We start from the raw sequence: 26,993 nt of genomic DNA on the forward strand, positions 1-26,993 counted from the left end.
TAGCCAAGCATGGTGGTGCTTGCCTGTAGTCCCAGCTACTCTGGAGGCTGAAGTGGGAGGATCATCTGAGCTTGGGAAGCTGAGCCTGCAGTGAGCCATGATCATGCCACTGCACTGCAGCCTGGGTGACAGGAGTGAGTCGCTGTCCAAAAAAGAAAAAAAAAAAAGTTTACTGTCTTGGATGGGTGCAGTTTGTGGCAAAAAACAAATCTGTGGCAAAAAACAATGACAATGCTAACCTCAAAGATCACTGATCACAGATCATCGTAACAGATATGATAATAATGAAAAAGTTTGAAATATTGTGAGAATTACCAAAATGTGACAGAGGAAGTGAGCATATGCTGTTGGAAAAATGGTGCTGATAGACTTGCATGGTACAGGGTTGCCATTCAATTTATTTAAAAAACAAGAAACTATGAAGAGCAACAAAACAAGGTATGCCCATACTCCAAAGGTACTTTTAAGAAATGAAGTTTTGAAAGGATTTGAAAATCAAATGTGTTCATTTTGACTGCTCTTTAATTATGGATTTAGCATTTTGTAGTTTTGATTATGACACAAGTTACATTCGTACGTAAGTTTAGGTGTCACTGGACTTGCTTTGAATCTCCTTTGGTTTTTTTTACTAGGTCTTAACTTACAGAGTCAGTTTAACCTGGAAAATGTCACTGTTTTCAATACCAATGAGCAGGAAAGCACCCTGGGTCAGAAGGTAAGGCTGATTTGAAACCTTCTCAGATAACGTATTTGCAGGTTTGTTGTTAAGATAACTTATGTGGGGCCAGGCACAGTGGCTCACACTTGTAATCCCAGCACTTTGGGAGGCTGAGATGGGCAGATCACTTGAGCATAAGAGTTCAAGACCAGCCTGGGCAATATGGCAAATCCCCATTTCTACAAAAAAAGTACAATTAGCAGAGCATACCTGAGAGGCTGAGGTGGGAGAATCACCTGAGCCCAGGGAGGTCAAGCTGCAGTGAGCCTTGATCACGCCACTATACTCCAGCCTGGGTGACAGAGGGAGGCCCTGCCTCAAAAAAAAAAAAAAAAAAAAAAAAAATCTCATAAACGAGCCTATAAGTCATCAAAAATTTAAAAACTTTTGACTTTATTTCCAACTTACAGAAATAATGTTTTGTATGTAAAAAATTCAAGCAGTGTTTAAAATAGACTGTACAGTTATTCTGTAATCCAAGGTAGACCATGGTAGATTATGGCATAGCTTTCTATTAAAGTGGATTAACGAAGTAGCTGTACTTTCTGTTTTGATAGTGTTAATCATAAGGTAGATTATAGAATAGATGTACTTTCTGTTTTAAACGTTGGGTTATTTTTTGCAGAATATGTATTTTTTCTATAAATTTTTATTATTTCTATAACCACTCATACCATTCTGTGTCTCACCATACCAGGACTTTTTGGGTATATGTACAAACGTGTTGTTTTTCTCCAAAATGAGGTGATTCATACTATTCTGAAATTCACTTTCTTCCTTTAAGATTTAGATTTATCTTCATTTTTAAATGGCCTTTGGTAAATGGATGTATCAGAGTGGATATATCACATTTCTCTGCCTGTGGGCATTTAGATTATGTCTGATAGTGAAAAAAAAAGTTAGTGTCCAGGTAGTATATAATATTGCATCAGTCTGCATCATCTACATCAATTATGCAGATGTCTTTTTAGGATAAATTCCAGTAAGTAAAATTACTGGGTTAAAATATATGCATATTTCATATTTCAATAGCTATTTCCTGGTTACTTCTCAAAGAGGTTATACCAATTTATACAGCCACCAGTGGCACACGGAGAATGTCTTCCCTTTTTCCCCACAGCCTCACCCCAACAGTGTGAATTATCTATTTTTTAAAAATATTGGCTTAATTGATGTATATATTTGAAAAATAAGTCTTCTTAGTTTTAATTACATTTTCTTGATCATTATTGGTGTTAAGGAACTTCTTATATGTTGATTGGGATTTATTTTTCTTCTGTGAATTACCTATTCATGCTATTTGCTCATTTTATTGTTGAACTGTCTTTGTGCATTTCCAAAACATTTAGGCCTTTATTCCCAGAGGGAATCTATTGATTATGTTTAGAAATGCAAATTTGAAACTTTCTACTGTCTTCATGATTGTGTTATATCATTGTCATACTGCTCTTGAGTTCTTCTGTCCGTCAGGTAAAATTCTGATTGCCTTACAGATTAACTATAGGTCTAGATAGTTAGTGACTAGACTTCTCTAACTGGGGGTTGCCTAGGAATGTGTAGCTGACGTATTATTCTAGTATTTATCTCCTGTCTGATGACTGCTTCATGACAGGCTATACATTTTTTTTCAATGTAGCACACTGAAGATAGAGAAGAAGGAATGGATGTAGAAGAAGGTGAAATGGGAGATGAGGAAGCTCCAACAACGTGGTGAGTTTTCAGAGCTTAAGCTTTTTGACTTACAGAGGTAATCTCTTAATTTATTGAGTATCCTCTCTGGGGTGAGGATATAGGCAAGGAGGAAAGAAATTATAAGAAATTTCTTTCATTTGTAATTTTCATGCATATTACTTAAAATAATAAATCCTAAACCACTAACCGGCTTTATCAGCTGGTTTCTATATTAAGTACAGACAGTTCATTGTTTATATAGCCTACCCTATGCATCATCCCAGCATTTGAAAAGCCAACCACAGGCAGCCGTGGGAGCTCCTCCCCTTAATCCCTTCTATTAAACTTGTGGACCCAGTGCCTGTGTGTATTGGGCCAACTTTTAATGAAATAGGGAGGTTAAGAAGCCTTTCCGCCTTCTCTCCCCTTGCTCTTAAAACTGTTTCTTATCTCCTCCTCTATAGCCCTGTGCTTTCTTTCCAGAAGCAATCCTCAGTGGCATAGATAGGTTCTAGAAACTGCAACATTAAGTGAAACGATGTATAATGAAACCAATTTTCCCATAGGCTAATAAACAAAAGTTAGGTTCCTATGGCCTATTTCTAGTCACAAAAACAATCACCAATCTCCTAGATAAAGATGAAAATGCTTCTGTTATTAAACATTGAATAAATGTGAGCTATACATGCATTTGAGAAAGATTAATAAAAACAAGTAAGATAATTATTTGCCTAGTTATTCCAGTTTAAGGTTGCGGGTGGCCAGAGCCTGTCACAGCAACTCAGAGCGCAGGGCGGGAACCAACCCTGTACAGGACGCCATCCTCTCATGGTGTGTATACCCACACACCCACACTCACTCATCCTGGAACCATTTAGACATACCAGTTATTTTCATGTACACCTCTTTGGAATGGAGGAGGGAATCTGACTACCTAGAGAAAACCCACAGAGACATAGGGAGAATATACAAACTTCACATAGACCATGGCCCCAGCCAGGAATCCATTTTTTTTCCCCTCATCAATGTTACAATAAAACAATATTGAAGGAAACATCATTATTTGAAGACCTGCCATAATTTCTTCCTAGCACTGGCTTAGAAGCAATAAGCAAGAGAAAAGAGAAGGTATTAAGGAAAATTTTCCTTCACTGGCACTCTTCCAGGTGTCTGAGATGATGAGAGTCATTAGTTATAATTGAAAGAATTTCCATTATTGTTTAGAAGATCAAGATGGGATTCCTGTATCTGCCCTGTGTTTCTGGCATCCCAGATTTCAAATTCAAACACATCTCCAGAAGAAACATTAGAAGTGGTGTGGCTCCAAGCTTAACTCCAATACTTCCTAGTCATGTTTCAACATCTTTAAAATGTAGTAATGCCACCTACACTCTACAGTTAAGAGGATTAAATAAGACGATGATCAGAAATAGTCTATTAAGGCACTAATTGTTTATATGTAGTGGTAAGTGTAAAGCACTTAGAATATTGTCTATTCAGTGTCTAGTAGCTATTATTTGTTATCGTTATTTTTTTTTTTAGAGACATATTTATTCATTATGCATGGATGGAATAGGCTTTAGGGTCTGGCCTGAGCAACATCAGGGCTCTGGGGCAAGTAAGTAGGCTACAAGATAATGAGTCACCTGAAGTGTAAATGGCCCCAAAGACACCGACCAATGCAGTTTTGTCTAATTAGATTTTGCCTAAGACTGTATAGACAGTTCATCCCTATTGGTTATGTTTGTAAATCCCTTAAATAAGACTTAACTCTCAGCTGCCTCTCTCTGTCACAGTCACTAATGTTGAATAGAGGGAGAAAATATATGAGGAATTACTTTGTAAACAGCAGATGGTCTTAGGCACTGTAATTTACAAAGCGGAACACATTACCCATGTACCTACAATATGAAGTCCATTCAGATTTGGCTGAAATACACCAGTAAACATTTTGTTAAGAAATTTCAATGTGTAACATCCTATAAAATAGCTCAACATTTTAAAAACTGTATCAAATTTTCCAGAGTATTTTGGTTAAAATAGTTACAAGACATTCTATTTTACATAGTAACTGGGTCTCTGATTTGTTATTATTTGCAAATACAATAAATGGTTACATTTGCTTTGTGTGGATAAACAGAAAATTCAGAAGTTTCTGTAGAGTGGTGAAGGTGGGAGGCAAATTGCAAGTGGGTTGAAGAGTGAATGGAAAGGTAATGAAGTGGTGACATGGAGTATAGACAACTCTTTGAAGAATTTTATTCAGCTGTGAAGGAAAAGAGCAAGGGACAGCATCTAGGAGAGGGGACTTTAAGTTTTAAAAAATATATTAATGTCTCAACTATAAAAACTGCCTAACTGTAATATTTAACACAACTTCAAAATTTATTCTGTGAGACGCCTCAGATACCCACCAAGCCAATTAAAGATAAAAGGGAAGAGATCAAAAGCCTTTACAGGTAGGAGATGGTAATTAGCAACTTGGAATAACATTGTTATTGGTATCAAGCATTAAATTAGATGTGAAGTTCTTATCAATTGAGACAAAAGGGACATATAATGGTTGCGTGATTCTCATTCTCTGTTAGAACTAGCCCCATTTTTAAGAGACAAACTTTCCTGGTACTACATTTCAAGAGGTATTATATTCAATCTTACATGTTGTAACTGAGTAACATTTTGTTAGTGTGTGTGTGTGCACAGGCACTTCAAAAACATTCTTTATCAAATGTGGAACTATACAAATATTGGTTCTTGTTCTTTCATGGATGTAAATAATTTATATAGTGCTGTTTCTTTAACGTTTTAGGTAATGTTCTTTTTGTGGCTTTTTGTTTTGTTTTGTTTTGTTTTTGGTTTGTTTGTTTTTTGAGACGGAGTCTCGCTCTGTCACCCAGGCTGGAGTGCAGTGCCGCAGTCTCAGCTCACTGCAAGCTCTACCTCCTGGGTTCAAGTGATTCTTCTGCCTCAGCCTCCTGAGAAGCTGGGATTACAGGCACGCACCACCACGCCTGGGTAGTTTTTGTATTTTTAGTAGAGATGGGGTTTCATCATATTGATCAGGCTGGTCTCGAACTCCTGACCTCGTGATCCGCCCGCCTCAGCCTCCCAAAGTGCTGGGATTACAGGGATTACAGGCATGAACCACCACGCCCAGGCTGTGGCTTTTTTTTAAAAACCCAATTCATAGAAAACCCAGAGGTATAATCTTATTGTTGTAAATCAGTTAAGCTGCTTTAATTATAGAGAGAGGTTAATGTGCAGATCATTGTTTTCCTACTTTCCCAGTTGTTACTAGGGAAAAGTTTAGGAAGAGTGAAAGTAAACCTGCCCATTAGATTCTTTCAGATACTACTAATTCTTGATGAAAGCTTTGGCAAGAACTAGATTTAGATTTTGGTTAGTTAAAAGTTGTCAGTGTTCTTCACTGTTGATTTTCACGTGCCTCACATACTAGCCATTTATCAGATATTAGCTGTTTTAAAAATTAAAAGAATAGGCCGCGCAGTGGCTCACGCCTGTAATCCTAGCACTTTGGGAGGCTGAGGTGGGCGGATCACGAAGTCAGGAGCTTGAGGCCATCCTGGCTAACACGATGAAACCCTGTCTCTACTAAAAATACAAAAAATCAGCTGGGCGTGGTGGTGGGCACCTGTAGTCCCAGCTACTCAGGAGGCTGAGGCAGGAGAATCGCTTGAACCCGGGAGGCAGAGCTTGCAGTGAGCCAAGATCACACCACTGCCCTCTACTCCAGCCTGGGCAACAGAGCGAGACTCCTTTAAAAACAAAAAAAAAATTAAAAGAATATGTATTGACACTGTAGATTTGTGACATATCAAGATTAGAAGTTGAATTAGTAGTGCCATAATAAAGTCACTAGAGAAAGGGCTTATTTTTGTGATGCTAACTTGATATGTACCATATATGTTTATCTCATACTAATGCTTCTTAGGATATGTTATTAGTTAGTGACTTTTAACATAGATTCAGATTAACATCGGCTTAAACAACATAAAAGTTGATTTTTTCCCCCTCATATCGAAGTCTAGAAGCAGGCAGTCCAAGGCTGGTAAGGGAGCGCTGCTCAGTGAGATTGCCTAGACCCTGGTTTCTTCTGCCTTCTTCTTCCATCATCTCTTGGTGTTTGCCGTTTTTCCTGTAGTGCAGGGTGGCTCACTCTCACATCTACATTCTAGCCAGCAGGAAGAGGAAAAGGCCAGTGATAAAATATGGCCCAAAAGTTGCACATATGACTTCTGCTCCCAACTGATTGGCCAGAATTTAATCACATGATCATACTAGCAGCAAGATTGGTTGGGAAACATAATCTTTGATTCTGAATAACCATGTGTCCTACCAAAATTCAGGGGCTCCACCAGTGTAGATAAAGAGAGTCTATTGGGGTCTGTGAGTTCCCTAAAATGATTTGTAAAAGTTTATATAAGTATTTGTGAATGTGTACTTTTCTGATAACTTTCATTAGCTTCTGAAAATGGTTTGTGACCAAAGCTAAGAATATTTAGATATTTGTAAAAGAATTTAAATGATTTATGTAATGTAACATTTATTTTATTAGCTCTATTCCAATTGATTACAACCTGTATCGAAAATTCTGGTCACTTCAGGATTACTTCAGGAACCCCGTGCAATGCTATGAGAAGATTTCATGGAAAACTTTTCTCAAGGTGAGTTGCCAGTGACAGACTGTCAGAAGCCTAGTATTTTATAGCCAGTGATAGAGCTAAAACTTACCCTTGTCTAACATACTTTTCACTATTTTATTCTACCTCTTACATTTTTATACCAATTTCATAACAAGCTAAATTACAAATTAATATTTAAACCACTATTATTGTGAAGTAGTGTGTAAGAATCGGATATTTAAAAGTCATTACAGCCTTGCTTTTTTGGAATATAATGAGTGTTATCAACATAAATTGATGATATTTTGCAGAATATATTCTGTCTTTGTACAAAACTATTTTAGCTGTCTTGTTGAAACAGAAGTCCTCAAGTCATGGCCCTAGGCCAGATCTGACCTACTGCTTGTAAACAAAGGTTTATTGGAATACTACCATGACCTCCACTTACCTGTGGCTGTTTTTGCACTATAATGGCACAGCTGAGTAGTTGCAACTGAGACTATAAAGGCCACAAAGCCTGAAATAATTACTCTCTGGTCCTTTATGGAAGAAGTTTGCCAATCCTGTTTTAGAAGAATTTTTTATATTTTTCTTGGGTACTTAAAGATCAGTTATCCTTTTTTGTTGTAATCAAAATATAAGATAAGTAGGTAGTTCTCAAAGTAGCGTGGTGTGTGTTATGTTATTTTTAATAGTTTTTGTTTTGTATGCAATTTTTTGTTGGGGCAGCACCATCCAAATTCAGATTAAGTGGTTAGTGAGAAATAATCTGAAATTGTCTTCTAACGGAACAGAATTTGATGGAATTTATTTGCTCAGTCTTTAGCACAAGAAATACATAAGAGTTTCTACAGGTAGTTAAACAATTTCACTGGTAAATTCCTATACACTCTTAAAAGTGTTCCCTTCTCTGTTTGTCCCTTATACAAACTTCTTAAATCATATTTCTTTTTTTTTGGAGACGGAGCCTCCCAGGTTCAAGGGATCCTTTAGCCTCAGTCTCCCGAGTAGCTGGGACTACAGGTGCCCGGCTAATTTTTGTATTTTAAGTTGAGACAGGGTTTCACCATGTTGGCCAGGCTTGTCTCAAACTCCTGATCTCAAGTTACCCGCCCACCTCAGCCTCCCAAAGTGCTGGGATTACAGGCATGAGCCACCGCGACTGGCCAAGAAATCGCATTTCTTTAGGAGTGGGGAACTTGTTCCTACTTTTACAACAAGTGAAATATCCACAATAGTTTTTACTCCCATAATTTTTATTGTTAATGTGCCTTACAATATACAATATACATACATGATTGAGAGTAAATTCTAGACATTTTGATGCAGAAAAGCACTAAACAAATTTGGATAACAATGTCGAATAAAACTAATATTTTTATTTTGCAGTATTCTGAAGAAGTTTTAGCTGTTTTTAAGAGTTATAAATTAGATGATACTCAGGCCTCAAGAAAAAAGATGGAAGAATTGAAAACAGGAGGAGAGCATGTATATTTTGCAAAATTTTTAACAAGTGAAAAGGTATAAGTTTTTCTTTCTCACTAAGCATAATAAGAAATGGTCTTGTTTTATTTCTGTTTAGCTGACAGCCTTTCTAACTTAAATTGAATAGAAATGTTTCCTATTTTTACTTTGAGTTAAAGCTGATTAATGTTACTTTGAAAGTCCCATTTCTTCCTTTCACAAGTAGGACTAATTTGATTTCAAAGGTGAAAGTAATTCTACATTAAGTCTGTTTTGTAGACTAATTTTGGAATAAATGCAGTTTAATTACTTTCATGTCTATATATTTTAAACGTCAGGTTAGGATTTAATTTGTATATGAAAATAATATTTCATAATTATTATTTAGGTACAAGTAAGGGGTTTAAAAGTTCCTTGTTAATCTTATTTATACATTTTAAAAAGTAAATTTTGTTCAAATATAATGCTACAAGATGATGTAAAGTTTCTAGTCAAGATGGCACATTGAGTTTATGTTTCGACTCACTCCCTTTGCTCCAAACACATAGCAGTGACGGGTAAAATATAAACGAGAAAACAAAAGAGACAAGGCTGGGCTTCCACAAACAAGATAAATATCTTCATGGACCAGAAATGCCAAGTAGTGAGCAAAACTGCAGCCTGGGCCTGCTGGACTCTCTATCCAAGGCAGGTGGTGGTGTCCAGGAATTTGGCTACAAGTAACAGAGACTAAATGTGCACCATGTGGGACAAGGGGCCAAAGCCAGTTTCGCTTCTTGAAGCCAAGGACTAGGGTGGAACTTTTATCCACTTTTGGAAAGAAACTAAGAAAAAAGATTGCCAGTCTTCTGCCAAGGGCTATGATTTTATAGGAAGTTGTGAGCCTAGGGATAACAAAGACAGCTTTGTGTCCATCTGCTTGCTCAGTGACCAGATATGTGATATGCTAAGTATACTTATGAAGCAGCTGCTCTAAGAAGTCATCATAAGACTTATTCTAGACTTTTGGACTCAGGGGCCCTGGTAGAAGCAGATGCAGAACTGCTAGAAAGGGAAGGATGTACACAGAGAGGGAGGGGAAAGGAAGTAAACAAACATCCCAAAAGAAAAGGCTCCTGTTCAAAACTCTGATAAATTAAAATTCCAAAATCCATAAATCTAATGCTAAGAAGGATCACCAGCAAAATCAACTCTTGGGATAGATGTATATTTATTCCAGATGAAATATATAACCTGACCAAGACTTCATATATGTTTTGGATACTCAAAAAGATAATTGATGAGATAATCCATTGAAAAGGAACAAGAAATCATGAAACAGAAGCAGGCTGAAATGAAGTAGGACAGTCAACACAACTAATCAGGAGTCTTGGAAATGAAAAATATAATCATTGAAACCAAAACTCAGCACACAGAATTAAACTATACACTGGACATAGATGAACAAAGAACTAGTGAACTGAAGAAGGTGATGAGAACTTCATCCAGCAAACAGCACAGTTTTGTTTTTTTTTTAAGTGAAGGAGCAGTTAAAGGCCATGGTGAATAGATTGGGAATTTCCAACATTTGTCTAGTAGGATTTCCAAAGAAGAAAATGGAGGGAATGGTAGAGAAACTGGATTGCAAAGAATTGAAGGAAATCTCAAATCCTCAGCTTAAAAGTATGCCACAACTGCCAAGCAGGATAAAGAAGGATAAATCTACGCTTCAGTACCTCATGCCATAACTGTGGGCATTCAGAGAAAACCTAAAAACCACTAAGGGATAAGAAAGACAGATATACTGGGAAGGCACAGCGGTTTGACTGTTAGCAGATTTCTAACAGCTATCAACCATTAATACCAGAAGACGGTAGAGAAATACTAAAGTGCTGAAAGAAAAATGGCATTGAATCTAGAATTTTATACCAAGTTAAATATACCCAAGACTGCCGATGAAAGAAAGACATTTTTGTTTAAAGACCAGGATAACTTACCACTCAGTGACCCTCATTTTGAAAAAAACTACTCAAAGATGTTCTTCAGGAGGAAGGAAATTGAACCCATAAGAATGGAGTGGGATACAGAAGGCAACGGTGAGCACAAAAATTAAAAAATATAACAGTAAATTTACTATTGACTATAAACACAAAAAAGTCATGAATGATTTAAAATATTTTTGATTAAAAAGTTTTATTAACATGGAACTTAACTAGATGACAGTAATAATATGGAAGGGGAAAGCAGAGATGTTTAGTGAGTAATTTAAAATTATGGCAGTCCTTGTAATCTTCAGGCGTAGGAAAGGAATACTGAATATTCCTTTTCATGTATATTAAAAGGGTAACCACCAAAAGAAAACCAACTTGTTGCTCTCAAAGAGCAGAGATCAAAGGGAGGCAGGGAGGAACCTAGACTACTTTATAAATCCGGCAAATGGCAGAAAGGGAAGGAAAAAGGAAGAGAAAGGAGGGGAGAAATATGTCAGTAATAACAAGTATAAACTGATTTAATTTACCTAATAAGACTTTATCAGATTGGATTTTTAAAACTCCAGCTATATTTGTTAATTTAAATGAAACAAATATAGAAACCTTTTGGTTGACTAAAGAATTCAAAGGTTTTATTCTACCTTATGTGGAAGAGGAGAGGAAAATCCCAAAGCTCTTCTTGCTTAACAGAGAAACTTCCCAAGGTTATCTACTTTTTAGAATGCAGAGGTGTCAGTTTAATATTATCAGGGCAAAAAAGTTACAAAATAAAACAACCAGTAAGACCTGTATACTTTTAAGACTTACAGGTCCACATTTCTCAGGACATGACAGCTGTTTCAAAAATCTGGATGTCTTAATAGATTTTTTTTTTTTTTTTTTTTGAGACGGAGTTTCACTCTGTCGCCCAGGCGGGAGTGCAATGGCGCGGTCTTGGCTCACTGCAACCTCTGCCACCTGGGTTCAAGCGATTCTCCTGCCTCCGCCTCCCGAACAAATAACGTTTCTAAAGACATTTTAATAATGAAAAACAGCAGGATTAAACATTTTCAGAGAAATCTCCACATTGGAATATGGGATTGATGCTTTTATATCATTCTCCATTCACTTTATCACACTTGGCTTTCTAATAGTATCTCTCCTTTTATGAATCTTTGTAAACTTGCTTTCACCAGCAGTTAGAACATGAACTTTCAGGATTAAGCTCTGAAATTTCATTAATTAATACCACGAGGAAGGTAAAAGCAGCTTTGAGAAGCTTAAAACTTACCATAGGAATAAGAAAAAGGCACAAAATAGTACCAAAGAGAATGTGAGACGTAAAATGTTTTGCATCTTCATTTCCCTTTGTTGCCCCTTGAGCAACAACTTTATCTTAAATTTACAGTCCTCCTTGTACATTCTTCGTATTTTTTGGTGTATTTTTAGTGTTTACTACTTAATATACAAGTGAAAATATTTGTAATGCGTTACCTATATCATGAGAAATATGCAACATTTTGTAAGCTTTACTGCTGCACTGAAAGAAGCCTTTCAGCATCTCTATACCTTATGTGGTATACTAGGATTCCCAAAAAGGCCTTTCCACCTAAATATACGCTAGTTTTGGGCCTGATGTTACTTTCAACTTCTGATATAGATTTGGTAAGTCATGGGAAAGGTCTGGATTTTTCAGGGATACAGGTGCTGTATTCCTTGCCAGTAAGAGCTAGCTAAAGTGAAATCTAAAGCTGTGATTATTTGGAGCATAATTCTATAGCCTATCATTTCACTGGTGAATAGGTTTAGAAAAGTGCTTATCATTACAAGGTTAGATATTTCATCTCTGTAATAGAGCCTGTGACCCCATCCAATGGGAATATTATTATCCAGAAGCATTGTGTTTTGTTACATGAATCTGGTCAGACTTTTCCTTAGGGATAGTCCGGAAATAATACTTGGCAAGTTTGATATAAAGTTTTTTTTTTTTGAGACACTTTTTTTTTTGGCCCACTGCAACTTCTACATCCTGGGTTCAAGCGATTATTGTGCCTCAGCCTCCTAAGTAGCTGGGATTACAGGCACCCAACACCACGCCTGGCCAATTTTTGTATTTTTTAATAGAGACACGTTTTTTTGCCATGTTGGCCAGGCTGGTCTCAAACTCCCAACCTCAGGTGATCTGCCTGCCTCAGCCTTCGAAAGTGCAGGGATTACAGGCGTGAGCCACTACGCCCAGCCAGATGATATAAACTTTATAGTTGGAGATAGGCCAGTTATGTGGCAACTACAGGTAGGCAGAGGTTCTACAAATAAAATGGGTGTCTTTGTAAATTATCGTATCTTCCTTCCTTAAAGACAGAAGTTTCCCCTAGAAACAAAGTGCCACATTTTTGTGCTACCTAGAGTGTGATTGTAAATACTAATGCCCAACAGTATAGTTCCCTTGTTAGCAGAGCAAAATAATCCAGGGATACTACTTGCTAAATGTAGTGCTGAGATACCTGGGTTGTTTATTTTTTAATGGAGTGGAAAAGTATCTGTTCTTTAAGGTTAGTTCAAGGTCATACTCAGAAATTTTAAGGGAGGATTTTACCTCTAATTGTTCAACTTATACCAAATAAAAGGCACTGGTATTATAGGGATTCCTCCCTCCGTACTATGTAACATGTAAAAGTAGAACAACATTTCAAAACATTTAAGTACCATGAGTATTACCATGATGGTTAAAGGAATATATTTTTGGATCTTTTAAGTTCTCACAGAAAAGAGTATAACAACACTAACTAGATATAGGCTTTAGGGTTACCCAGTCCTTTAGAATAATACGCCTCTCGCTTTCCATCTGAGACTCAGTGACCAGAATGATCAGATGGAATACTCAGTGGCTAGCAGTTACCAGGGTGAGGTTACCCACAGTCATGTACTGTTGACCCTAGTGTGGTCATTAGGCCATTCTTTTTCATGGAGAAAAGAAAATTCACAATTTTGCTTGGTCTTTGCATTGCGTGAAGAGGCCTCTAGTTAGGACTTTTGGTCATTTTTTTAAAAAAAGTTCCTGGCAGTAAGAAACTATCCATACAGTCATTCTGCCTTAAATGTTTTGTAGTTTTTATGTCCATTTGAGAGGTTGAATCTTTATGTAGTAAAGGCTAAGATAGGTCTCCTATAAGATATACTATGGCTTAGCTAGGAGCAAATGAAGGCAGAAGCAAGGCCCTGCTGTTAACAAGTGGGCAGGCTAACCACTATCCTACAATTTTTTTTAAATCTCATTAGTTGTTTTTGGTATGGGAGGCTTTTAGATAGCTCTGGAACAGGGCTGCACAGCAGGAGGTGAGTGGTGGGCAAGCAAGTGAAGCTTCATCTGTATTTACAACTGCTCTCCATCACTCATGTTACCACCTGAGCTCTGCTTCCTATCAGATGAGCAGCAGCAATAGATTCCCATAGTAACATGAACCCTATTGTAAACTGATCATGAGAGATCTAGGTTGTGTGCTCCTTATGAGAATCTAATGCCCGATGATCTGTCACTGTCTCTCATCACCCCCAGATGGGACCTTCTAGTTGCAGGAAAGCAAGCTCAGGGCTCCCACTGATTCTACATTATGGTGAGCTGTATATGTATCTCATTATATATTACAATATAATAATAATAGAAATGAAGTGCACAATAAAAGTAATGCACTTGAATCATCCTGAAACCATTCCCTCTACCCCATAACCCCTGGTCTGTGGAAAAATTGACATGGAACCAGTCCCTGGTGCCAAAAAGGTTGGGGATCACTGCTTTAGAAGTCTTTTGCTGACAGTCGTGTCAGTCTTAGCATATGCTTTCACTCATCCTGTAAAGATAAATACTATAGATAAAACCTTTTCATATGATTGACTTTTTTTAATATAAATAAAATTGACTTGTAATGGTCCTCAGGGCGGAAGGCATGAACTACCCTCTGTTCTGACATTTTTGAACTCTGGTCCTGACAAATAGAACAGCTCTTTAAATATCATTGAGCATATTAGAAAACTTAGAGTATACTCGGCCATTGTTATTTTTAGAATAACCTCTGTATGTGAGTCAAGCCATGGTTATACAAGCAAGATAAGAAAGTAAAGTGATTGATGCTACCAAGTAGCAGCCCTCTAGGAAAGACTAAAGGCAGTTAGGGTGCAGAAGGTGTTCTGCCAAAGTAGGCTCTGAATTTGGAGCCTAATCTTGAAGAGGCAAAGGCTGAAAGACTTAGCAGAGGAGACTAGTTATTTGATAAGACAAAGAGCAGAGAGAGAGTGAGAAGCCGCCCAACCTTCTTATTAGCCAAAGTAATAGAAATTAATACTGACTATAACAGAAAGACCATTACAAATTTTAGGTCCTCTAGAAATGAGAACTCTTATTATGTTTACAACAGTGTATAGTCATGATTACACAAAAGCATAACGAAGTCATATTTACAAATGTTAATAGACCTTTGAAGAAAATGTTCTCTGATGCGGACAATAATTTTGGACTCCTGGACAGACTCTATAGAGGGCAAAAAAAAATTACCTGGTTATAAATGGACTTCATACCCAGAGGAAAAAAAATTTTTTTCTGTGAGTTAATCAGGCTCCCTCCTCTATTATATACAAGTATTTATTAGTTTTCAATATACTTTTATATGCATGTTGTAATAGATCAGTGTTTAATAACAGTATTATTTAAAACTTTAAAATTAGTTTTTAAAACAATTCTATCAAGCATGTTTAATATGTAAACATTAACTGATTTATTTCATCCTGAGTGTTACGAAGAGCAAACATGTTAAGGTATGGTCAGAGATACATAGGTTTAAAAATATATGAATCAGGCCAGGCACAATGGCTCACGCCTGTGTCCCAGCACTTTGGGAGGCCAAGGCAGGCAGATCACTTAAGGTCAGGCGTTTGAGACCCGCCTGGCCAACATAGCGAAACTCTGTCTCTACTAAAAATACAAAAAATTAGCCGGGTGTGGTGGCAGGTGCCTATAATCCCAGCTACTTGGGAGGCTGAGGTAAGAGAATCGCTTAAACCCAGGAGGCAGAGGTTGCAGTGAGCTGAGATCACACCATTGCCCTCCAGCCTGGGCAACAGAGTGAGACTCTGTCTCAAAAAAATAAAATAAAATAAATAAAAGACTCATATGTTAGGGATTTTTTATGTTTTCTGTGTTTGAATTTTAATTTTTTGTAGAAATGTTTTCAATACTCTCTAATCCTGTAGAGTATTAAACCTTTACCAGATAGCGTAAGAATATTCTGTAAATTCATATAATTTTCAGTATCGTCTGAGATTTATGAAAACCAACGTATAGACACTGGCTGTTTAATCACAGCTTGATTTAGTTGTTCACCCATGTTTATGTGTAAATAATCCTAAGTATTAATAATACAGGTAACAACAAAATAACCTATATTAGAAAGTTTCATTTTAGCCTTTTAAAGGCAGAAAAATCTTATGTTTATTAGAATTCTATATTTGTATCTTTTTTCTACCTTGTGGTTTAACCAAAGAAAAGTCATAAAGTCATCTTTTAGACTGAAAACTTTCAAACAGCACTAATGTAAAACATTAGAGTTTGTTTTACATTGACTATGAGTATTAAGGAAAATGAAATTTAAATCTTTGGTATTTATTTTATTGAGGAATACTATAGCCTTCTAAGTCTACCTCACAGTACAGTCATGCACCCCATAATGGCACCACATAATGACCACATAATTGGTCAACAGTGAACCCCATGTACAACAGTGGTTCTGTAAGATTATATATTATAATACTGTATTTTTACTTTGCCTTTTCTATGTTTAGATACACAAATCCTTAACCATTGTGTTACAGTTGCCTACAGTATTCAGTGCAGTAACATGCTCTACAGGTTCGTAGCCTAGGAGCCATAGGCGGTACCATATAACCTAGGTGTATAGTAGGCAATACTATTGTTAAGTACAGTCTATGATGTTCACACAGTGGGGAAATTGCCTAATGACACCTTTCTTAGACTGTATCCCTGTAGGTAAGTGACACATTACTGTATTAGTACAGAAAGTTGCTTAAAACTTTGAGACTGTGTCTTCAGGTTACTTTTTTACTAAATAAAAGGATTGAGACTTGATAGGTCCTGCCTTCAATGGGCGTCTCCTTTTATCTTGTAACTCAGCAGGGACACTGAGAGGTCTTTAAACTAAAATTAGATTTTCATTTTTTTAAGAACTTTTTTTTGAAAGACACTTTGAAAAGAATTATTACAAAGTAGAGCTGGGTGCAGTGGCTCACGCCTGCAATCCCAGCACTTTGGGAGGCCAAGGCGGGGAAATTACTTGAGGTCAGGAGTTCAAGACCAGCCAGGCCAACATGGTGAAACCCCATCTCCACAAAATACAAAAATTAGCCGGGTGTGGTGGCAGGTGCCTGTAATCCCAGCTACCCTAGAGGCTGAGGCAGGGGAATCCATTGAACCTGGGAGGCAGAGGTTGTGGTGAGCTGAGATCCCACCACTGCACTCCAGCCTGGGCAACACAGTGAGACTCCATCTCAAAAAAAAAAAAAGGAATGCTATTTAAATTTATAATGTAGTTGTTTTTGTACAATTGTTTATACATTCTTTTCTAAGAAACCAATGTTTTCTATTTCAATTGAATAAGCTATATGGAAGGTACTATTCCAGGTAGAAAACTGTTTTACAATTTAATCCTCTAGACCCTAATTTAATATCTGACACATTTGTGAAAAGTAAAAGTTTAAATTGTTTAAAAGTTTAAAAAGTTTAAATTTAAAGTTTAAAGTTAAATATTTGTAAACATACTAACTGGAACCTATATTTTTTTTTCCTAGTCTGGGGAGAAAATGGGTATATTCAAAACATGTGGAGTTTAGCCTTGATTTCTTAATTGTCTGGGCAGATTTTAACACCTTGTCCAGGATTATGTAAGCACTTAGTGGTGCCTTTCAGCAATTTAAAAAGGAAATCCAGTATGTGAAGCCGGGTGCGGTGGCTCATGCCTATAATCCCAGTGCTTTGAGAGGTTGAGGTGAGTGGATCACTTGAGGCCAGGAGTTTGAGATCAGCCTGGACGACATAGTGAAACCCCATCTCTACTAAAAATACAAAATTTAGCTGGGCGTGGTGGTGCGCACCTATAGTCCCACCTACTGAGAAGGCTGAGGCAGGAGAATTGCTTGAATCCGGGAGGCAGAGGTTGTAGTGAGCCACGATTGTGCCACTGCACGCCAGCCTGGGTGACAGAGCAAGACTCTGTCTCAAAAAAAAAAAAAAAAAAAAAAATCCAGTACATGAGAGATTTAGTACTTTTCCAGAAATCTCTCAAGACACACAATCTGATCAGAGTTATATACTGTAGAAACTGTATAGCTGTGTTCCTTTCATAGACTCAATACTTTTTCGAGAAATATGCAACGCCTGCAGTCATGCTACAGAAAGACTACCCTGTTACCCACTCTCTGACACACAATTCATATGGGTTTTCACGTAAAAGAAAAAAAAGAGCCTAACACTCAGTCAACAGGAAAAAGTATTAAATTAGGCCAACTAGAGGTCATACAAAAGCACTTTTAAGGAGTGAAAACATTCTGAACTAACTCAAGGTTAGTAGTAGCGATCCTTTTGTGTACTCTTCCTCACTGGGGGCTCAAGAGCAAAACATAAATTCACATTTACACAGATGTTCTGAGCTTCCCATGCACCAAATTGCCATTGGTACATTTGTCTTCTGGGGGCACCAGTTTCCTTTTAATGAGATTTGCGTCTCAGAATCTTATCCTTTCCTAGTTATGCAAAGCCAAGTTCGTAATTCCATGATTTTCACTAAGAAGGAAGAAAGCAGACCTAAGAGCTTAAAACTTAGGTGGAAAAGAAAAGAACACAAGAAAAATTTAAGAAATGGAAGATGGAGCAGTTTGTATCCACAAGGGATATATACCTAAAACAAAACTCATGATTGAAATATTAGGATGGAAAGAAACATACCAGGCTAATACCAACAAAAAGAAAGCTACATAAATAACAAATAAAATAGAATTTAAGGGGAAAAGTATAAATAGGACAAGGAACACTACATAATAAAGGAATGAACCACCAAGAAGGTGTCATGAACTTATATGTATTTCACAATATACCCTCAAAATATATTAAGCAAAAACTTACAAAGTTATGAGAAGTTGGCTCACAATAACAGTATGTATTTTTAACTGCTTCTGATGGATCAGGTTGACTAAAGATTAGTTAAGTATATGGAAAATTTGAACAATGACAGTAATAAGCTTGATGTAGTACAGAATAAATAGAAGCAATATATTTATTTTTGTGTATACGTGGAACATTCACAAAATTTGACCATGTACTAGATCACAAAGAAATTCTCAGCAAATTTCAAAGATTATATATGAAGAACACATTCTCTGGCCACATTTCTCTGTCATCAAATTAGAATTCTAAAATTAAAGCTGCAAAAAGGACAGCTTAAAAAGAGGCAAATATATGAAAACATAAAAATGCATTTCCCAGGAATTAAAGAAGAAATCATAATGGAAATTCCAAATTTGTAATAAATGTATATCAAAATTGTAATTACAGGAAGAATGATATGTCAGAAGTGTGGGTTACAATTAAAGGGAGATGTAAAGGGACCGTTAAAGCTTCATATGCATTAATGGAAAAAATGTCAAGAAGGAGTGACAAATTGAGCATTCAACTCAAGAAGTTAGAAAAAGTACAAAGTAAACCTCAAGAAAATGGAAGTAATAATAATAGCACAACTTAATGAAATAAGAGAAACTATAAAATATATCAGCAAAACTGAAAGTTGTTTCTTTGAAAAGAAAATGTTATAAAAAGAAATCCAGAGCCTGTGCAAGGAAAATGAAAAGATACCAGCAAACAGTATTAACAGTAAAAATTGACATAATTAGAGATATTTGAAATGATTAAGAGGATATTATGAACAACTTCTACAAATAAATTTTGAAGCCTAATAAAATGGGAATTCTTTAGAAAAATGTAATGACCAAAATAGACTCTCAAAAAAAAAAAAAAAAAAAAAAAAAAACTAAATAGATGAACAACCATTAAAGAAATACCAGCCAGAATGACACTTTTTGAATGACATCAGGCCCAGAGGTTTTTCAGGCACATCTTATCAACACTTCAAAGAATAAATAATTTCTACCATAAATGAAAATTTTCAGAAGTTAGAAAAAGAGAAGCCCCCCAGTTCATTATATAAGATTATAACTTAAAATCCCAATAAGGACAGAACAAGGAAAAACGTGTATATATATATTCGTCTCACATATAAATAGAATGCTTTCTATTTATAGAAGTGTTTTATAAACTCACAAATGAAGTAGTTATTTTTTTTTTAAACAGAGACATATGGTTTATCCTAGGAATGTAAGTATGGTTCATCAGAAAGATGAATATAATGCCAGATGAACAACAGATTGACTGGGCATATTGGCTTCCGCCTGTAATCCCAGCACTTTGGGAGGCCAAGGCCGGAGGATTGCTTGAGCCCAGGAGTTCAAGACCAGCCTGGGCAACACAGCAAGACCATGTCTGGAAAAAAAAAAAAAAAGATTAAAGATTTTTAAGATCTGTATGATCAGCTCAGAAGTCAAGAAAATTCAATAAAATCTAATATTCAATACAAAAAGTAGAAAGGAATGTTCTCTGAGTTGATAAAAGGACTGATTTTAAAAACCCTATTGCAAACATCATACACAATTATGAAACTTTAAAAAGTATTCCCATTAAATCCAAAAAGAAGACATGGATGGACACTAACCATATTTCTGTTCAACACCGTACTGGAGGATCTAACCATTTCAATAAGAGAAAAAAACAAGGAATAAGAATTGTAAGTATTGGAAAGAGTAAACTATCCCCATTTGAAGACAATATAATTGTCTGCAGAGAAAAATCCAAGAGAACCAAGAAACTATTAGAACTAATGAAACTTCAGCAAGATTGCAAGAGAAACATCAATAGTGTTCTTATAAACTAGTAATCAATTACATGTTATTCAGAATAGCAGTGAAAACTCTCCAATACCTAGGCGTAGTCTTCATAGAGAAACATTACAAAAATGGAGCAGCGTTACTACATTTATAGATACAGACCCAGTGCCCCTTCTCCCCAGATTTATTGATTCAGCATGTTTTGAATCAGTATCCAAATGGATTTTTAAATTTAAGTTATACCCAAAGGAATATGAATTGTTTTATTATAAAGACCAAATGGGTTTTTTCATGGGAACTCAAAAAGTTAGTATTAATGTTTCTATGGAAAAGCAGAGAGCCAAGAGTAAGAAAAATATGAAGAAAGCAGGAACACTTGCCCTGTCAGATATTAAGACCTATACAGCAATAGTAGTTAGGACAGGTAATTATTAGTACCAGTATACAGAAGAAGAAAACTAAAACAATAGAAAGTCTGAATTGTAGAAAAGGTTAATATACAAAAAGATTCCATTATAAACTAGCGAGGAAAGGATGAATTATTTGTGGGTTTTTTTTTTTTTTTTTTTTTGAGACAGTTTCACTCTTGTTGCCCAAGTGAGTGCAATGGCGCAATCTCAGCTCATTGCAACCTCCACCTCCTGGGTTTAAGCGATTCTCTTGCCTCAGCCTCCTGAGTAACTGGGATTACAGGCATGTGCCACCATGCCTGGGTAATTTTATATTTTTATAGAGATGAGGTTTCTCCATGTTGGCCAGGCTGGTCTCAAACTCCCAATCTCAGGTGATCTGCCCGGCTCAGCCTCCCAAAGTGCTGGGGTTACAGGCATGAGCCACCAGGCCCAGCCTATTCTTAATAAATTATCCATATGGAAAAATTAAAATTCAGTCTGTACCTCAGTACAGTCAATTCCAGGTTAATTGACAGTATGAATGAGAAAGGCAAGACTTTTAAACATTTAGAAGAAAATATGAAATATGTAAATTTGGAGTAGGGAGAGATTTCTTGAGCTACAAAAAGCACAAATTGTGAGGGAAAAGTATCAATTTAATATTTAAGATTTAATATTAAGATGTAAAAGTCTTGAATAGTAAAAGATACCATAAGCAAAGTAAAAAGACAAGGCACAGACTAGGAGAAGATTATTTGCCACCTATATAACCAGGAAAGATTAGTATTCAGAATATTCCATTGATGAAAGACAACCAGATGGAAAACTGAAAAGATGATAAGAACAAGTCATTTAAAGATGTAGAAAACTGAATAGTGAATGAGCTTGCAAAAGTTGCTAAGCCTCTCTAGTGCAAATAAAATGATGAGATAGCCATTTCACACTTAGCAACCTGGCCAAAATTGAAAAGCCTAACAATAATAGTACTGGCAGAGATGTGGGAAAATGAGAACTTTTATACACTGTTGAAATATAAATTGAATCAACCACTGCAGAATACTTTTGTAAAAACTAGTGAAGTTAAAATTTGTTCCTAAATATGGCCCCCTACATAGGACCCATGTACACAAGGAAATCTCTAAGAAGATTCACTGTATTATTGTCTGTAAATGATGTATTTGTAAATGAAAGTTTAGAAACAGTGTCAGTGTTCACAAGCAGAAGACTGGGTGATAAGATAATTTTATGTGATAGTTCTATAAAGCACTGAAAATGGATTAATTATAGCAGGGGTTGGCAAATCTGGCATATCATCTGTTTTTGTAGATAATTTTTATTGGGCCAGGTGCAGTGACTGTAATCCTAGCACTTTGGGAGGCCAAGGCAGGAGAATTGCTTGAAACCAGGAGTTTGAGACCAGCCTGAGCAACAAAGTGATACCCCCATCTCTACAAAAAAATATTACAATGAGCTGACTGTGGTGGCTTATGCCTGTAGTCCTAGCTACAGGGGAGGTTGAGGCAGGAGAATCGCTTGAGCCCAGGAGGTCAAGGCTGCAGTGAGCCATATTCGTGCTCCTGCATTCCAACCTGGGTGACAGAGTCAGACCCTATCTCAGAAAACAATAAAAAAGAATAATAATTTTTATTGGAACACAGCCACCCTCATTCATTTAGATTGTCTCTGACTGCTTTTGCTCTGTAAGAGCAGAGATAAATAGTTGTGACAGATATATATAGTCCATAGAGCCTAAAATAGTTTCTGGCTGGTCCTTAAAAGATTTGCCAATCCCTGAACTAGAGCAACATGTATTAAGATGGGTAAATTTCAAACATAGTGTTGTATGAAAATAGCAAATTGCACAATAGCACATATTGTATAGAGGTTGAAACAATGCAAAGTACATCCATATATTATTTATAGATGTTTACATATGTAGTAATATAAAATGTGTATAAAAATCCTAACCGTGAAATACATGGTAGTGGTTACCATAGTAGAGGGAGGGAGGGAAATAGGAGTAGGGAGGTTATAGAGGGAGCTTCAACAGTGTCTATGATATTCTGTTTCTTTAACAGATGTGTAACAAGTAAAAATGTTAGGATTTTATATGTGACTGGGTAGTGGGTACATGAACATTGTATTATTTATACCTTTTTGAACATTTAAAATATTTCATAATTTAAAAATTGGATAATTTGATCTCACCTGATGTGTTATGACAGTTGGTAAGATTTTAATGAGAATGTTCTGAATATTTTGTTTTCTAACACACATTTTTTTAAGTATTTTGTGTTAAATTGATAGAAATGGAAGATTTCATACACTTTAATTTTACCCAGGAATATTATTTATATGTAAAATTGGTTGACAGAAAGGCATGTAAGGATGACTAAAATGAAAAGCATGAGACTTTTTAGGTTTAGAATATCAGGAAAACTGAGGCCTGAGCTAAGATGTGCCATAAAAACTAAGGACAGTAGCCTTGTCCAGTGATGTATGCCTGTAGTTCAGCTATTTAGGAGACCAGGGTGGGAGGATCACTTGGGCCCAGGAGTTCAAGTTCAGCCTGGGCAACATAGCAAGACCCTTCTGTACTAAATGCATACATACATACATACAGCTAAGGATAATAAAAGCCCTTTGCTCAAGATACACAGACATTTACAAAGAAACATTTGGGCCAGGCATGATGGCCTACACCCATAATCCCAGCACTTTGTAAAGCTGAGGCTGAAGGATTGCTTGAAGCCAGAAGTTCAAAGCAGCCTGGGCAACAAAGTATGACTCTGTCTCTACAAAAAATTTAAAAGAAAAAAATTAGCTGGGCATTGTGGCATATGCCTGTTGTCCTAGCTACTCAGGAGGCTGAGGCGAGAGAATTGCTTGAGCTCCCGAGTTCAAGGCTGCAGTGAGCTGTGATGGTGCCATTGCACTCCAGCCTGAGAAACAGAGTGAGACCCTGTTTCTAAAACTAATAATGAAATGTTTGACCCATGACATAGTGTAAATGGTATAATTTTTTAAATAAGCAAAGAAAAATGGAACTAGATAGTATATATTATGAAGGAAAGGGTACAATTGAGTGCATTAGTTTCACTGTCAGCTCTGTCACTAACTAGCTGTGTAATCTTGCCTAGGTAATTTTAACTTTTCTGGACCTAGTTTCCTTAAGTATAATGTGAAACAGTTAGCTTGAATCTCATTAGACCTTTTCACCCCTGATTCAGTGGTTTGTTGACTCCTATTTTCAATCCATTGTTTCTATCAAGAAAAATCTTTCAACATAAAAAAATAAAATGAACAGCTAGTAAGCATCACCTAGCCACTTTGGTTCGTCTCTTTAAGCCAGGGGTTCACATCTCTACTCCAGATGTATTGAACTCTGTACTTTGGTCCTTCAAATAGACCAGTCTCTTATTTGGCTCCCCCCTTTTCTCCCCCGCCCCCCAACCCCCACTCTCCATCTTTAGGTTTGTTCCTTGTTGAGAGTTTAGATGCTGCTTTCTCCAGGAAGCCTTCCTAGAGTTGCTTGGGCAAATGGGTGGATGTTGGAGCCTCTCATTGAATTAGTCAACACTGGAGAACAGCTTTTGTGGAGAAAACTGATGTTTTACTTTGTAAAATCCAATCAAGTGTCAGTTGAACATTCAAGTAGAGATGTGTAATAGGTTGTTGAGTATACAAATCTGGAGATTAGGAACAAGATCTAGGTTGAGAGTATAGTTGTAGGAGTTATCAGTTTATAAATGGTAATTCAAACTGTAGAGTATATGAAATGAGCTAGAGGGGAGAGTGTAGATTGAGAAGAGAAGAAAATACTGAATCAAATCCTGAAGAAAACCCATGTTTAAGGGAGAATGAAGGGACAAGAGAAGACTGAAGAGTAACCTGTGAGTTTAGAGAAAAACTAGAAAAGCAAGGCACTCATGGAAGCCAAGCATATCAAGTAGGATGAGGGCAATAAAGAGTGTTCACAGGATTTAACAACAAATAAGTCATTGGTGATCTTGACAAAACACTTCTCCTGCCCTGAGACCAAGTTTCGCTCTGTTGCCCAGGCTGGAGTGCAGTGGCATGGTCTCGGCTCACTGCAACCTCCGCCTCTCAGGTTTAAGCTATTCTCCTGCCTCAGCCTCCGGAGCAGCTGGAATTACAGGGTGTGTACCACCACGCCCAACTTTTTTTTTTTTTTTTTTAAATAGAGACGGGTTTCACCATGTTGGCCAGGCTAGTCTCGAACTTCTGACCTCGTGATCCGCCCGCCTCAGCCTCCCAAAGTGCTGGGGTTACAGGCATGAGCCCCCACGCCCAACCAACAAAAACACTTTCAATGGATTAGTGGATGAGGCTGTCAGATGATAGCAGGTTGAGGGGCTGATTGGCAACAGTGCCTGTAGTCAGTTAAAGAAGCTTTGCTATTAAAGGGTGAGGTGAGAATGTGGGAGATCTTTGAGGGAGGTTATGTAATGCTTATGGAAAGGAGCTTGGAAAGAAGAGGTTGTAGATACAGAAACCAGGGCAGTTAGTTGATGGAACTCAGTTATTAGGGATATTGGGATTCCAGATGGAAGGTAATCCAGATGGAATACCTTTAGTCATGAAGGAGTTGTGACAGAAGGAAATGAGGTAAACAAAGGTGTGGGTGCAGCTGACTTGTCATTTTGGGGCCAAGAAATGAAATGCTTTCCAATTTAATGAATTTTTCTCCTCATTGAAGGCAAAAGTAGTTATCTACTGAAAGTGAAGAGGAGTGGTAAAGTAGTATTTTTGCTAAGTGAAAAGGGTTTGAAATCATTACTGTGAAGAATAGGAGAGAGAATGACCTTGAAGAATAAAGAGAGATTGCTGACTAAAAACAGGTGTTTAAGGTGGAGACCACATACCAGTGGTGCCTTCTGCATAGCTATGTAATTTGGTATATTCACTCAGGCACCTCACTTTCAGCTGAGATTGGAAGCCTGAGAGTTGGTATAGAGAAGGTGACAGTTGGTTTATTCAAGGTTGCTGTGTGCTCACTAGATGTGACAGAAGAAATATGGGACAAGTGTGTTGAGGAAGTTGGCAAGAAAATGGCCAAAGAGATTAACCATGAAGTCTCGACCAGGAGTTGGCAGATTATAGCCTACAGGCCAAATCTGGCCCACCACCCGTGTTGGTTGTTTTTGGTGGTTTTGGGTTTTTTTTTATCTCTTATATTTTAGATGTTTAAATACCTACATAATATCCATACTATGCCTCTTAGCCCACATAACCTATTAATAAAAATATTTACTATTTCACACTTCAGGAAAAGGTTTGCTGACCCCTTATCTAGACTAAAATAGGATTGGACTAACAGGTAGAGAATAGAAAGGGCCTTAAAGTCTCAGTAAGATCCAAATATTAGGTATATTGGAAGCACCTGAGTGAGAGACCTGGGAAGGATAGAGGTGGTGAGATAGGATTGTGAGTTAAAGACTTCAGATCTGGGGAAGCTGTAACCCCAGGTCTAGCTGTGGCCACAGTAGTGGGTAGCTGGAGCAGAGGTGGGCCTGTCCGTGGAGTTGATAGCAAGGAACTAACAGCCTGAGTGGAGACAGTCAAGTTGCCCAGGGGCTGGAGGAAGGGAAGGCTGATGGCCAGCCATTCACATTTCCAATTTGGGATAGGAGAGTTAATATAAATAACAATCAAATATATTCAGTCCTTAAAAGTGTGGGAAACCTGACAGGAAGGCTGATCATTAATTTTTTTTTTTTTTAAGACCTGGAGCCGCGGTGTAGAAGGGGTTGCTAGTGAATAAGGAGGCTTGTGTGTGTTAGGTGGCCTTAGTAAATGGTACCAAACCATGTAAAGCAGAGCCAGCAGAACTTGGGACATTGAACCAAAACCAATTTCTGATGCTTCCAGCTGCCTTACTGGTGATTCATTTAGGAGAACGTGGCTTTCCTTTGTTACTGTAGTTTTTGAAAGCAGTACTAGCGTGAGTTTGTGGTTACAGACTTCACCTTTCCTTCAGTGCTCCATGCACATAATCAGAATGACTTTCCTTCGTCACCCGCAAGTTATTCTTACAACTGGATGGCAGGGTCGTTGAAGAAGAACTTCCTCATAAATCACCTTCAAGTCCTTTCTAATCCAGATTCTGTGATAATACAAGTATGATGCAGTTTTCACT

General features: G+C 37.1%; 1 protein-coding gene across 1 annotated transcript in view; it reads left to right on the plus strand.

Annotated features, from left to right (window-relative positions):
- THOC1 (THO complex 1) overlaps positions 1–26,993 on the plus strand; it is a 51,605-nt gene that overhangs the window by 10,820 nt on the left and 13,792 nt on the right. The window contains exons 8-11 of the mRNA XM_011996343.1: positions 633–715; positions 2,355–2,428; positions 6,966–7,074; positions 8,422–8,553. Coding sequence (XP_011851733.1) covers positions 633–715; positions 2,355–2,428; positions 6,966–7,074; positions 8,422–8,553 — 398 coding nt within the window. The remainder of the gene's footprint in view (positions 1–632; positions 716–2,354; positions 2,429–6,965; positions 7,075–8,421; positions 8,554–26,993) is intronic.

Source organism: Mandrillus leucophaeus, unplaced genomic scaffold, assembly GCF_000951045.1.
Source record: "Mandrillus leucophaeus isolate KB7577 unplaced genomic scaffold, Mleu.le_1.0 Scaffold51, whole genome shotgun sequence".
Taxonomy (NCBI): Eukaryota; Metazoa; Chordata; class Mammalia; order Primates; family Cercopithecidae; genus Mandrillus; species Mandrillus leucophaeus.